The 14,848-nt window shown below is 43.9% G+C and overlaps 1 protein-coding gene across 6 annotated transcripts in view; it reads right to left on the reverse strand.

Annotated features, from left to right (window-relative positions):
• Positions 1 to 14,848, reverse strand: part of GAB1 (GRB2 associated binding protein 1) — a 127,384-nt gene that overhangs the window by 77,868 nt on the left and 34,668 nt on the right. Inside the window, exon 1 of one of the 6 annotated variants that reach the window (XM_061384104.1) lies at positions 4,538 to 8,028. The exons of 4 other annotated variants lie outside the window; for them this stretch is intronic. In XM_061384104.1, the coding sequence (XP_061240088.1) occupies positions 4,538 to 4,681 (144 nt within the window). In that variant the 5' untranslated portion in view covers positions 4,682 to 8,028. Of the gene's footprint in view, positions 1 to 4,537; positions 8,029 to 14,848 lie in introns of those variants that run through there. One more of the 6 variants, XM_061384106.1, reaches the window with a different exon arrangement.

Raw genomic sequence — 14,848 nt, forward strand, 5'->3', positions numbered from 1 at the left:
CACACACACATGCACACACATATCCTATGATCTCAGCATTGTTATTGTAATTCCCATTGTACAGATGAAAATCATATTCTGAGGTTAAGTATCCTGCATGAGGCTAGTGAGAAGCAGTGCTGGCATCTGAACCTAAATCTGTTTTTACCTGCTCTGTGTTCCTGCCACTACAGAAGGCATCTCCTGCCTCAGTCACAGATTCATCCCTTAACTGGGGGAGGCAACCAACAGCCACAGGTGAACGCCCTGATTTTAGCTAATTGTTTCACAAATGAATGCTGCCTGGACGATCAGGAAGAACACCGAGGGGAAAAAAGGGCAGTAAAAGTTGAACACAGCAGCCCCCCCAAAAAAAAAACCTCTTACACTGCAGAAAATTCCAATTAATTAGCAGAAAGCACATTTTCTGTGTACATACTCAGCACTGCTGCAGAATAAATTATCAATGTACAGAACTGGATATTTCTGGTGCACATAACCTCTGCCAATCATATTACATTTTAAACACACTGGAGGAACTCGCTACGGAAAAGAATTCTGTGATCAAATGCCTCTGTAAAGCCAAAAACTTTTTTACATTCTCTAAGTCAGGGGTCCCCAACCTCCAGGATCTAATGCCTGATGATCCGAGGCGGAGCTGATGTCATAATAATAGAAATAAAGTGCACCAGAAATGTAACATCCTTGTACCATCTGCAAACCAGCCCCCTCCCCCAACCCGTGGAAAAAAGTGTCCTCCACGAAACTGGTCCCTGGTGCCCAAAAGGCAGGGAACCGCTGCTCTAAATCTGAATATTCAAAAGCAGGCATATTCTATTTTACTAATGAGGTGTACAGTAATCCAAATTATTTTTTATTCTGCCTTAAAATGGAAGAAATGGACCATTATACATTTCCCCACTTTTTCCAGCCGTGGTTCTCTAAAGTTCAAGTTGCCAATCACACAGCAGCAGATAAATTAAGATCTATATCTTAGCTAAGAGTTTCTTGAAATGAAAAGAATAAAAGGGATCAAAAGATTGATGATTAAAAGTAGTAGGAGACTGTGACTCACAAAATGTACAGATATAAAGGCTTCAGATTTCGATATCCTCACTTTACGGATAAGAAAACTAAGGCCCAAGAAGTAAATGATCTTTTCTAAATTTTCACTAGAATCAGTAGGAGAAACACTAATATCCAATTCAGTGACGCTGCGTGGTCCAGAATGGGCTCCCTTACTGATGTGAGATAATACAGCATTGCAAGCTCTAAAAGAGCAGAAACTGTGTCATGTGTCTGGTTTCTGCAGCTCCTACAAGCTGTTTTGCTTAATAAATAGTAGTAATTCTGTCTACAGTGGGAGAAGGAAATCAGAGGTGGTATGGTAGGCTACCTGCTACTTCATCTCTGATCTTTATAGACTGTTAGGCAGATGCTGGGATTTCAGCGAGCAGCTGGGCACATGAGTGCCAATCTTGCACAGAGAAGAGAGAGGGTGTGTGAGCGTGCTAATAAGTTGTTTCAGTTGTGTCCAACCCTTTGTGACCCCATGGACTGAAGCTCGTATGGCTCCTCTGTCCATGGGATTTTCTAGGCAAGAGTACTGGAGTGGGTTGCCATGCCCTTCTCTAGGGGATCTTCCCTACCCAGGGAGACCCAGATGTAGTGCCTTAAGGACATCCTTTGAAAGGGCTCAAGATCTGAAGCCATGAAACACCCGTACATAGGTTTACTTGTTCAGCTCAAGGTTTCTCTGCTCCTGATCTCTATGACTGCTTCCAACATTAGATGTTATTCTGTGTAGGTCTGAAATTTATAACTTTGACACGAATAACAATATTTTACTAAGCCCCTTTTAATGTGCCTCTTTGGTGGGGTACTGTGACTTTTACACATTACAAATAGCTCCACCTGACCTGGCCCAGTGAATCAGGTGGGGAATAGGAAAGACGGGCTTTGCAAGGGCCACTGAGCCCCCATTTCCTTTCCTAATACCACTTCCCCCAGAAAAGCTCCTTGGGTGGGGGATGAGGCCCACAGCACTTGGAGTTTTACCTCTAGCATCAGAGTCTAGGACCAGGTTTGTACCATTAAAAATACATTCTCCAGGCTGTGGTCCCTCTGGACAGGCCACCCCTGTTTGGTGTCCAGCGAAGCTTTGAGCAGAAGGGGGCCCCTCGCACAAGCTGGTCAGCTGCAGGGGCTGCCGACACTGCAGAGCTGGTCTGAGTCCAGAGGCACGGGTCACAGAGAGGCCAGGGCCACTGGGAGGCCAGCCTGGAGTGGGAGCTCGGCTATGTAACCTGAAACTTGAGAAGGTGATTAAGAAAGACATACTCAGACAAGGAGAGAACGGGAGCGGTTTGAAGCCTAGAAAATTGAGAGCATGAGAGAGTGACTACTTAGGAAATTCCAACCAAACGTCTCAGAAAGCAAATGCTATTGTCTCCCAAAGAAATTAAAAGAATGTCTACTTTTTGTGTCTGTGAGCTATCTGGGATCTCATTCGTCATTAAACATCAGAAGTGTTGCTATCAATACAAGGGTGTCAGGAAAAAGAAACAGCCTGGTCACAGGACTCTCACAGGTAAAGAACAGCAAAACTTACACTGTGTCTCTGTATGTTAACAGAACTGTACAGTTTACAAATCACCTTCCTAGGCACTTTCTGCTCTGATCCCTTCTGGTGCCTACAACTACTTCACGACATTTGAATAAACCGAAGTCCGAGAGGCTGACTTACTGCTCTGCTGCTGCTGCTGCTAAGTCACTTCAGTTGTGTCCGACTCTATGCGACCCCAAAGACGGTAGCCCACCAGGCTACCCCGTCCCTGGGATTCTCCAGGCAAGAACACTGGAGTGGGTTGCCATTTCCTTCTCCAGTGCATGAAAGTGAAAAGTGAAAGTGAAGTCGCTCAGTCGTGTCCGACTCCTAGCGACCCCACGGACTGCAGCCTACCAGGCTCCTCCGTCCATGGGATTTTCCAGGCAAGAGTACTGGAGTGGGGTGCCATTGCCTTCTCCCACTTACTGCTCTAAGAGGTTCAGACTGCTATGGAAAAGGTCTTTAGGTTCACCTGGGGCTCTTCCACCATGCCAAGTCTCTTTAGAACTACCTTTCCTCAAAACTTACCTTTGAAAAGAAAGAAAATAAACGTATTCTTATACATTAATTTTTTTTCCCCAGTTTTAATGTCTAGCACTGAAACAGGCTGGAGGTTGAAAATCATTAAACAGCATTTGTTTTTTTAATTTATCTTACTGAAGTATAGCTGATCTACAAAGTTGTGTTAATTTCTGCTCTAAAGCAAAGTAAGTTACACATACATCAATATTCTTTTCCATATTTCTTTCCATTATGGTTTATTACAAACTACTGAATATAGTTCCCTGTGGTATACACTAGGACTTTGCTGTTTATCTACTCTATATAGAAGAGTTTGCACCAGTTATCCCCAAACTCCCAATCCTTTGCTTCCCCACTTCCCCTCCCCCTGACAACCACAAGTCTGTGCTCTATATTTAAACAGTGTTTTGATACACTGCACAGCACTGTCCCTTTACTGCAAAGCGTGTTAGCGTATGATGGGTTAACTAAGCTTCGAGGGCTAGTCTGGAAACTTCAGCATCACACATACTATCCTATTGTTTCTATGGGAAGTTCTGTTCCAAGTTCCAGTCACCTGACTTAAAATAAAAGAGAGCTTTTGGAGCATATGAACACAGACTAAAAATAATCACCCCTGCAAACTAAAGGCATTTTCTTGGATTTAATTTTTCTTTTCCATTTCATTTAAATGTATACAAGCATACACAGAGCCTGTTCTCATGGAGCATCATGTCCAGTATGAAAAGCTAAGAATTTCAGCAGAAGAAATTTCACCAAATACTCCCACATGTGACAGTGTGGATTACATAAAGAAGTGGGAAAGTCCCCTTCTACCCTAGAACTGTGCCAAGACATCTGACATGCGCATATCTGCCAGGAGTCTACAGTTGGAATCCATGTTTTAGATAAATCAGCATAATAGTATAATGATCCAAAAAGTTCAGAAAGGACTTCTTGCCAGGAGAACTGCTTTACAGCCTCTCAAAAGATCTGTTCTGAGAAACATGTCTCCCTGACAAGGATTTCAAATGCTAAAAGCAGAAGGGTAAGTTTCCAGTGCTGAGTTTTCAACAAACGACCCAACATATTACATGGTTGGAAGTTCTCTCATCAAGAATCGAGGTGCCAATTTAAGAAGATTTTTTACAAGTCCGGCATATATAAAAAGATACATTGGAACAGGGTTGGGACCACTGGGTCTTTTCAAGGACACAGATAACCAGAACATTGGGATAAATTCCACGAACCGGTTCTCCTGATGCTTTTTGATTCTTTAAAGACGGATTTATCCACGATTTTTCAGAAAAGTTTCTGCTGCGTGGGTTCAGACGTGGATTATGCTTAAAGCAAACCGAAACCACAAGAAAGTGCAATCAGGTGGAATCTAAACATAACACTCTCAACCAAAAGTTCAGGCAGCCATCTGTCACTTGCTTTTCCCCCTACCTCAGACGGGAGGGAAGGTGTGGACCCATGCCTCAGGATCCTGCCACTTCTTCTGCCCTCACTCAGGACAGTCCTTCCAGCAGAATCTTGAAAAAGACAGACCAAGAATGATAGGGATCGAAACAAAAGGCGGCTTACACGCATGAGAAACTCTGAATTGCCCAATTTCGGTCCCCATGCGTCTCAGTCGGCCGATCCTCCATAATTTTTGATGAAGTACAACATAAACTTCTTTAAAGCTGTTTGTAGTCAAAAGGTACAAAGTGTGAGAACTGAACCCTCTTGGTTATTGAGATGAGTCTTAAAATAACCACAGCAGCTAACACTTAATTCAGTGTTCTTGCCTTTCTGTGAGAATTCTCAGTAAGATAGAAAATGCCCTTACAAAACACAACTTAACCTACTGTGGAAATACCTCCTGGGGGAGACCACTGTCTAGCTTATCTAGATCTAAAAGCAATTCACTTTATGAAAAAGCCCAATTACTGTTACTTTAAATATTCTTCTGCTTCTTTTTATATATATGCACTTAAAATGGTCTAATATGAATCCTATACAGCTTCACAGGGCTGTGCCAGAAATCCAGTCATATTCTAGTGGGTTTGCTCTGCTCTTTTTTTAATCTAAAAAATATTCCATAAATACTTTAAGTTATTTTTTGAGTGATGCTAGCCTTTCCATTTTCTGTGATATGAATCTTTATTCAGCTTTCTTATCTATTACCATAAGCTTATGTTTTCTTATGAGTTGCCTGAAAGAAGATACACTTTCATAATCTGTAAACAATCTTAAATAAGCCTCCAGTATAAATCAGTATCATCTCTCACACTTGTATTCTTTTTTTCTATTCACCTATTGCCCTGGGCTACAGTTTTCTCAGGTACAAAATGGTGGTGTGTGTTGGAGTTGGGGTGGGGGGTACGGGGAGAGGCAGGGAAACAAGCTTTATGATTTCGAAGTTCCCTTCCAATTCCAGAGTTTTATTGTTTGCTGGGTTTCTCTGGTCTGCATTTATCCTAGACATGAGCTCCCATAGAGCAGTGGTTCTCGGTGAGGGGAGGTGGGGCAGAGAGGGGACTATTTTGCCCCCCTACCAGATGTTTGGCAATGTCTGCAGATATTTGTTTCAGCTGGGACTGCGGTGTGCTACTGGCATCGAGTGGGTAGACACCAAGGATGCTGCTACCTCAACAACCTACCACGGGCAGGTAGCCCTCCAACCAAGAATCATCTAGGCCAGCTCCGTCAATAGTGCTAGAGTTGTAGGGTTACAAACTCGGGGAACTAAATGATCGTCATATTCAGAAAGTTGGGGAAGCCACTTCCTAAAATAGTTACTACCTTTCCTATTCCTAGACAGGAAGTTTGGGTGCTTCACCTCCTAAAAGGGAAGCAGAAAGCAACTGGGCTTATTTCTTCCTTTCTTCCTCGATTTCTCCCTTTCTCCCCCTATTTCTCTCTTCCTCTCATCCAAACCCACAGAATGATCAATGCTACAGGCAGGATGGATAAGCCCTGGTCCCTCCCTGCCTTCATCTAGTGAAGGAGGCAGAAAATCAACAGTGGTCAGTGCTCTGGATGTAGCAAGACGTGATATGGCTTGCAAAAGCCCACGGATTCTTTCAAAGACCCATGAGGTATCAAACCTTCATTTAATCAGCAGATTTACCAAGGAGCTTTCAACTGGCAAGTTTTTAAACAGATGAATTCAACTAGAAAAACTCAGTTCCATTGAGAAGATGTTTTTTCATCTACCAAAATGATGAGAGTTGTTTCTCAGCCATGAAGAGCAGCTTCATCTTGCTAAAGGAACAGACGACCAAATGCGCCTCCAGGGAAACCAACAGTATTCCAAGAACTGCTGGGTGCTCAGTTCTTCCTGGCGTCTTTTTGTGGGAAAAGGTGAGTAAGGAAGGTCCAAAGGTCAGAGCTGTGACTGTACCATGGGAACCACTGCTTTCTAGGATACTCTGGGAGGTATCCAAGGGAACCATACAATTTTTCTTCCAAACCAAGGCATTTCTGAGTCCTGTGTACCAGGACACAGTGCAAACCAGGATCAGTGTTCACCGAAGCCATGACTGCTATGCTGTGGTGGCTCTTTTGAATGTCTGATGGAAGACGATGCCCACAGGAACCTTGGAATAGTCTTGGGCTCTGAACAAAAGTGTGACTTCCACTTTCTTAGTCAACTAACAATCAGTGATGGGCAAAAGGAAAGGAATATGATATTCAGGATAAAGTTGACACAGTCAAATCTGGAAAATCCAAACATACTCTGTGAATCTAAAGTATAAGATTCCCACCGGTGTGGTCCAGATGAACATAGTCTTTTCTCTGGAGCTTGTGAAAGGCAACAAAAAACTGTGAAACACCTTCAGTCTATCAATTTAGATGGTATACTGATCCTCGTAACATACCGACCCTCCAATAAGCACAAGTGCATTTCTGGTACTTGCAGTCAAGGCAAGCCCTCCACTAAAAGTCATGTGACTTGGCAAGTTTGGTGTGTTTAACCATACTCTGGCCCACTCTGTCCCCTACGAGGCAAGGGACAGTCTCAGTAACTCTCCCCTTTAAAGTCACATGACCAGCAAGGTGGATAGGCTCCTGGGCATTTGAATGAAGCCAAAATGTTCTAGGGCTTCCCAGGTGGCTCAGTGGTAAAGAATCTGCCTGCCAAGCAGGAGACCCAGGTTCGATACCTGGGTCCGGAAGATTCTCTGGAGAAGGCAATGACAACCCACTCCAGCATTCTCGCCTGGGAAATCCCATGGACAGAGGAGCCTGGCAGGCTGCAGACCATGGGATCACAAGGTCAGACACAACTTAGTGACTAAAATCACCAATCAACTAAGATGTTCTACACTAAAATCTAGAAACTCCCAGAAAACAGGATACCTTATGGTTTGGGAAACAAAAATATTCCCAGGATCAGTAAAGTCAAGTTTGCCTTTCTTCTAACCTATAAACAAGGTAACCTCTTAAGAAAACATGATAATCTTACAGGGAGCTTGTGAATCAAAAACCAAACCATAAACATGTCATAATGCTTTGGGCACGAGAACTAAGACTGCATGTGAGAGCTGCCCCTCCAAGCGGGCCCAGGAGACCCCAGGGAGAGCCAGGAGCAGCAGCAACCCTGGCACCACCACGTCTCCTCCCACTTTCTTTTAAGCTGTATCAGAAGCAAGATTAAAAAAATCATCATCATCATCATCATCATCATTCTGGGAAAGATGACACAACCTTCACCAAAGTCAGAAGGCTCAATTATTCAACTTCCATTTGACCCCAATGTCCTAGATTTGATCAAGAGAGAGACTTAAAACTGGCAACTGTGGCCCATCCTGAAAAGAGGGAACAGAGGCCACATCTCATCCTTAGGAACCAAGGGAGTCGCTACAGGCAAGCTCACCACACATGAAGGCAGAGGTTCCAGAAATAAAGTGAAAGTGAAAGTGAAGTCACCCAGTCATGTCTGACTCTTCTCGACCCCATGGACTGCAGCCTACCAGGCTCCTCCGTCTATGGGATTTTCCAGGCAAGAGTACTGGAGTGGGGTGCCATTGCCTTCTCCAATTCTCCAGAAATGAGGACACATACAAAAAAACTAAAGCACAGACAAGCAAGCCTGGTATCAATTCAAATACAATCCTACAGACAGATGTTAAAGACTCGGGGGTAAAAGGGAATAGTGGTAGCTTAGTGTATTGCCATTGTCATGTCAAATTATCCTAATATGTTTTTTTGGTAAGTCTGCCTGGTATGAGAGAGAAATGCCATGAAGAAACTGTCTCTTCATTTTTCAAAAAGATCTGGATAAAATGAAGGTCTGGATATGTAAGCTGGATGACATAGTTAAGGGCTGTTGTTTAGTCACTCAGTCATGCCACCGCATGGACTGCAGCCCTCCAGACTTCTCTGTCCATGGAATTTTCCAGGCAAGAATACTGGAGTAGATTGCCATTTCCTCCTCCAGGGGATCTTCCTGACCCAGGGATCAAACTCGTGTCTTCTGTGTCTCCTGCTTGGCAGGCAGATTCTTTACTACTGAGCCACTTGGGAAGCCCATCATAGTTAAGGGTAGTGACAATTATTTGAAATACCATCCTCAAAGAATATTAATTATTGAACTGCTGTAACCTGAAGGAATGGCCTTGTGTCATTATTCTTTTTTAACGGAATGCTTATATTAATCACTTAGAAGAACTCTGAGACAATGCTTATCAATTTTGTAGATGGCACGAAGTCAGATGAAAGATAATATTCCAAAGAATCTGAATGTAGAAGACTGAATGGACAGCAATGAGATGACATTTTCATAGAGACAGATAAGAGCCCCGCATTTGAGTATAATATCAGTTGTACCAAAAGAAAGGCTGGAGACTTAACAGTATTGTAACAGTGAGAGTCAGAAGTAACACAGTTGTTTAAAAAGAAAAGCAAATTCAATCCATGGCTGCATTACAAAAATTAAATAACCAGATCAAGGGGAGAGAGTCTACTTGGTGACACCCAAGTTAAACCACATCTAGAGAAGGGAGGTAAACCCTGAGAGCAGTTTTTCAAGAGGAAATTGATTATCTAGAGAAAGCCCAGGATGGTTAAGAGTACAGAAATCATACCATCTGAGAAACTGTTGACAAAACTGGGGAGGTCTGGCCTAAAGAACACTCTCTGGGGGATATGATGGCTTTCTTCAAGTACTGAAAGGCTATTCTGGGAGCACAGGGAACTATATTCAATAGCCTGTGATAAACCACAATGGAAAAGAATATGAAGAAAAAAATATATATGTATAACTGAGTCACTTTGCTGTACAATAGAAATTAACACAACACTGTAAATCAATTATACTTGAATTAAAAAAAAAAAAAGACTTATCCTGGGGACATCCCCTGAAAGAATTCAGGTTTGCCAATGACCTTCTAGAATGTAAATGCAACACTCCAGGTCCAGGGGGGCAATCAGAAAGCAAAGGAAACACCACCTCTGTGTTGTACACTCTGTTGACACAGCCTAAGATGGAATGGGGCTTTTTGGCAACAGCTGACTCACAACGATTTAGGCTTCTCACGTGAACCAAGTGAACAGCGTTCAGTCTCAGCAGTTAGCACCACTGGTGGGTCGCCACATTATACATTTCTGTGCTCAGCGTCCACTTCAATCCACTAGAATGTAAGTTTCACGAATGCAGGAGGACTTCTGTGCTGTTCACAGCTGAATATCCCACACCTAGAACAAGTCCTGGCCCCTAGTGGACATTCAGTTAATACATACTGAATAAATGAAGGACCGTTAAACAACCACCAACAAAAAAGCTATAACGGGGACAAAAGATAAAGGGCAAGACAGTAGCCTGCTTCTATGCAGCTCCACAAAAGTGAACAAACAACCACTCTAAGTTACAGGAAGGAATTTTCAATCCAAGAAAAACCTCCCTAATCATTAGGACTGTTCCACAACAGAACAAGCTGCTCCTTCAAGTAAAGTTTTGTCTTCTATAACTGCAAGTATCACACTAGATGTCTATTCGTCTACTAAACTAGATGAATAGGAAGTCTGCATGTTCTCAATGCCTGAACTGGGTAACCTCAAATACTTCTTCCGAGATCAGACGAGATTGGGTGCCTTCCCGCTGATATGGCTGGAGACCTCAAATACTTCTGAGACTTGATGATTCTTCATAGAAACAAGTTACATGGCATCGGTGAGGATGACTGGGATGTCCCCTGTAACATCTGGGCTGGACAATTTCCAGCCACTCCACTAGATCCACCCTCCACCTGGTCCTGTCCTGCTCTGAGCTGGGGGACACGAACTTTAAGACTACATCCTGTGTCACGGCTGGTTCTCTGGCTTTCGGGTGAGTTTGGGCTGGGTCTCTGGCTTTCAGATGAGTTTGGTCAATGGGGATAAGAGAGAGAGAAGTCGGAGGGCAAGGGACTGAACCTCTGGCTGCAGGCCTATGTGTCCCTTGACCAGAGACCTCAGCTCCTGCAAGGCATCCATCTCGACACAGCCAACCCCCCGGGGGTTTGGGAATATTCCTTCCTCTTTCTTCTTCAGGTACAGGCACTGGCCCTTGCCCAACACTCCTAGTCATCCTTATATGCTCGCTCTTTGGGTAAGCAGTGTTTTGATTCAGTGTACCTCAGATTATCCAACTGGAGTGTGCCACTTGCTTCCCACCAAGCCCTGACCCACGTACCAGCTAGGTGGGGACTCACCCAGTGTCTGTCTGAATGCTCCCAGGGACCAGCAGGTTCTGGAGGGCTCTGGTGCCCAGCTCTAATTGTCAGACATGCCTCTTTTCTATTCAGCCAACTCCATCATTCTCCTTCATTCATTTTAGTGCTGCTATGATAACACTAGGCTTTTCACGGCTTTGAATCCAGCTTTCAAAACCAGTCACGACACCGAGAAGGCAGTGCTGCCTGCAACAGTTTATAGCCTGTCTCATGTCTCAGCAGAACCGCTTAAGCAGTTCGATTTCCTGTGCATTCTGTAATAGCAGCTTCCCCGTTTAGCAAGCACTCTGGCTTCACAGTCAATCATTCCTTCAGAAAAAGGAAGCCGTGGCAGGTTGTCACACAGCAGTATCAAACTTTGGACACCAACAGCCGTTAACAGGAAATCATGTATATATTATGTTCTTCCTCCAAAAACGAGTTTATGAAAACGAGCAAACATCACCAAACTTCTCTTCATCTCTTTTTATGGAGGCTGCCTTTCTGTGGGAACTAGAATAATAGAATGTTTTCACCCTACGTTGCTTTTATCTTGTAAAGAATGTATCCAGTAGGGAAATAGTGTATTTTCTTACTGCCAACAGAGTAGTACAAAATGAATGAAAATATTTTGTGAGAACCAGTACTTCTTCTCACGGCCCAGTGTCACAGCAAGGATTAAGCAAACAAAACATCAGGTGGGAAAACAGCACATAAGCCTAGATGGATGTAGACAAAAGGAGATAAAGACTGCTTTTTAAGTTATTAAACAAAGAGGAGCAAAATCTTGAGAACTGCCCAAAATAGGAAGAAAAACCTCCATAGGAATCTACTGCCAAAAACGATGACTTGCATTTCATAATTATTTTTAATTGTACGTATTTATAGAAATTTGGCATCTGTGGCACTTCTGGATGTTCATTGGAAGGACTGATGCTGAAGCTGAAACTCCAATACTTTGGCCACCTCCTGCGAAGAGCTGACTCATTGGAAAAGACCCTGATGCTGGGAGGGATTGGGGGGCAGGAGGAGAAGGGGACGACAGAGGATGAGATGGCTGGATGGTATCACCGACTCAATGGATATGGCTTTGGGTAAACTCTGGGAGTTGGTGATGGACAGGGAGGCCTGGCGTGCTGCGATTCATGGGGTCGCAAAGAGTCAGACACAACTGAGAGACTGAACTGAACTGAACTAAAGACAGGTAGAAATGGAGAAGATAAAAATGAAAGCCATAGGACTTCTCTGGTGGTACAGTGGATGGGAATCCACCTGCCACTGCAGGAGACATGGGATCAATCCCTGGTCAGGGAAGATTCCACAGGCAGTGCAGCAACTAAGCCCCTGAGCCTCAACTACTGAAGCCCGTGCGTAGAGCCTACGCCCAACAACAAAGACCCAGCACAGTCAAACATAAACAAATAAAAGAAGTATAAGATTTATATGAAGAAAATATGAAAAAAAATTTACAAAATACAAGCCTTAAAAAAAAAAATGAAAGCCTTAAAACTTTCATTATAATTCCTCCTGCAACAAGTTTTCAAACTGCTCAAATGTCTAAGTTTTGGACAATCATAGGATGATGGGGTAGCATCATCTATTCCAAAAATAGTACAGTCCTATTTCGGGGTGGGGGGACCACCGTTATAGAAAAAACAGAAGCTAAGTGAATCCTACTTACTTCCAACAGCGTGCAGCTGTCCTGTTCTGCCTGGGGCTCCCTTTCTCTGACCTTTGACCGTGTAAAGTAATTGGCACTACAATATGACATTCTTTGCCACACTGGCAGGAACCTCTGTTTCACCTTTTTTTTTTCCTTCAAAAAAACAGGACCTACCAGTAACGTCTTTCTTCCTGTTCAAAGTCCTGTGGATGGAACTGAAAACACCAGTCCAGAAGCAGAGTCCCTCCCCTGTTACACCCGAGGGGAGCCTCTGTCAACGGCCTCATCATCAGAACTTAGATCCTCCTCAGAATTGGCTCAGTCGGTTAAGAATCCACCTGCAAAGCAGGAGACCCAGGTTCGATCCCTGGGTTGGGAAGATCCCCTGGAGAAGGAATGGCCACCCACTCCAGTATTCTTGCCTGGAGAATTCCACGGACAGAAGCGCCTGGCAGGCTGCAGTCCATGGGGTCGCAGAGAGTCATACAGGACTGAGCCACTAAACCACCACCACTTCAGAATTTGCAGCTCAACCCCTGATGTAATGTCAGTCTAAACATAGCTTCAAAAAAGCTGAAGGACGTGCCCTCAAGCCCTTGCACTTAGGGGGAAATTTATGACAGCCTGTTTTATTGAGGCTGCAGTGGTAACTGGTTCCTAGAACTTACTCCTCTGGGAGGGAAGAGAAAAAAAGCAAACACTTAAGGACATATCCAAATAGGACACATCTAATATCAAAGTGAAAAGCAACTGCTCTGGGCCTCTCCTGTAAAGAGACACGCTCCAGACATTTTCCTCATTGGACCAACATCTCACTCTTGCTCTCTCCCATTTCAGTTTGGGGCTTCTAAGTATATGTATAAACTATAGAATTTCCTTTCTAGAGACAGTGAAGATTTCCCCAGTCCTGCTACCAGACCCTGGATTCAGTCCAACAAACACATATTGAGTTCCAGTTATGTGCTAGACACTGGGTCACTGTGCTAATAAAGAGAATACAGGTTTTTCCAAAAATGTAGGTATCCTCCTTAATTCCTGGTTCAGTTCTTTGGCATCCTGACTAGAAAGAGTAATTATCAATTATGGCCTTAGTCTTAGGACACTCAGGTGATCTCCAATGATTTCCTTCACTAATTTAAAAACTGGTATTAGTCGCTCAGCCGTGTCCAACTCTTTGTAAGCCCATAGACTGCAGCCCACCAGGATCCTCTGTCTTTAGAATTCTCCAGGCAAGAATACTGGAGTGGGTTACTGGGATCTTCCCAATCCAGGGATTGAACTCGCGTCTCCTGCACTGCAGGCAGATTCTTTACCATCTGAGCTACCAGGGAAGCCCATATTTACTGACTTTGGGCTATTTGCAAGGCTATTGCTAACAGCAACAGAAATGTTCCTGTCTCGGGCACTAAAATTTGAAAGGAAGGAAAGTGTAACCATGGGGGTCGCCAAGAGTCGGACACAACTGAGCGACTAAACTGAAGTAACCAAAAGCACAAGCTGAAACCGTGGCACAAAGAACTGTGACAATCTGAAGGAAGAGAGACTACTTACCACTCAAGGGACCAAGGAAAAAACAATTCTAACAGGAAGTAGCATTTTTTTTTTCATTTATTTTTTAATTGGAGGAAAATGGCTTTACAATGGTGTGTTGGTTTCTGCCATGTAACAACACAAATCAGCCATAATTATACATATATCACCTTCCTCTCGAGCCCCTGTCCTCCCTCCATCCCACCCCTCTAAGTCATCACAGAGCGCCAAGCTGGGCTCCCTGTGTTAGACAGCAACTTCTCACCAGCTATCTATTTTACACATGGCAGTGTCTGAAACTGCCCCCTGACCCGGCAATCCCACTACTGGGAATATACCTGCTGCTGCTGCTGCTGCTGTGTCGCTTCAGTTGTGTCCGACTCTGTGCGACCCCACAGACGGCAGCCCACCAGGCTCCCCCGTCCCTGGGATTCTCCAGGCAAGAACACTGGAGTGGGTTGCCATTTCCTTCTCCAATGCAGGAAAGTGAAAAAATAAAGTGAAGTCGCTCAGTCCTGTCTGACTCCTAGCAGCCCCATGGACTGCAGCCCACCAGGCTCCTCTGTCTATGGGATTTTCCAGGCAAGAGTACTGGAGTGGGGTGCCATCGCCTTCTCTGGGGAATATACCTGAGAAAACCATAACTGAAAAAGACGCATGTACCCCAATGTCCACAGCAGCGCTATTTACAACAGCTAGAACATGGAATCAACCTAGATGTCCAACAACAGACGAACAGGTAAAGAACGTGTGATACAATGGAATATTACTCAGACAGAAAAGGAATGAATTTGAGTCCGTTTTAATGAGGTGGATGAACATAGAACCTGTTACACAGAATGAAGTTAAGTCAGAAAGAGAAAAATACTGTATATTAATGCATAT

Source organism: Bos javanicus, chromosome 17 (assembly GCF_032452875.1).
Source record: "Bos javanicus breed banteng chromosome 17, ARS-OSU_banteng_1.0, whole genome shotgun sequence".
Lineage (NCBI taxonomy): Eukaryota > Metazoa > Chordata > Mammalia > Artiodactyla > Bovidae > Bos > Bos javanicus.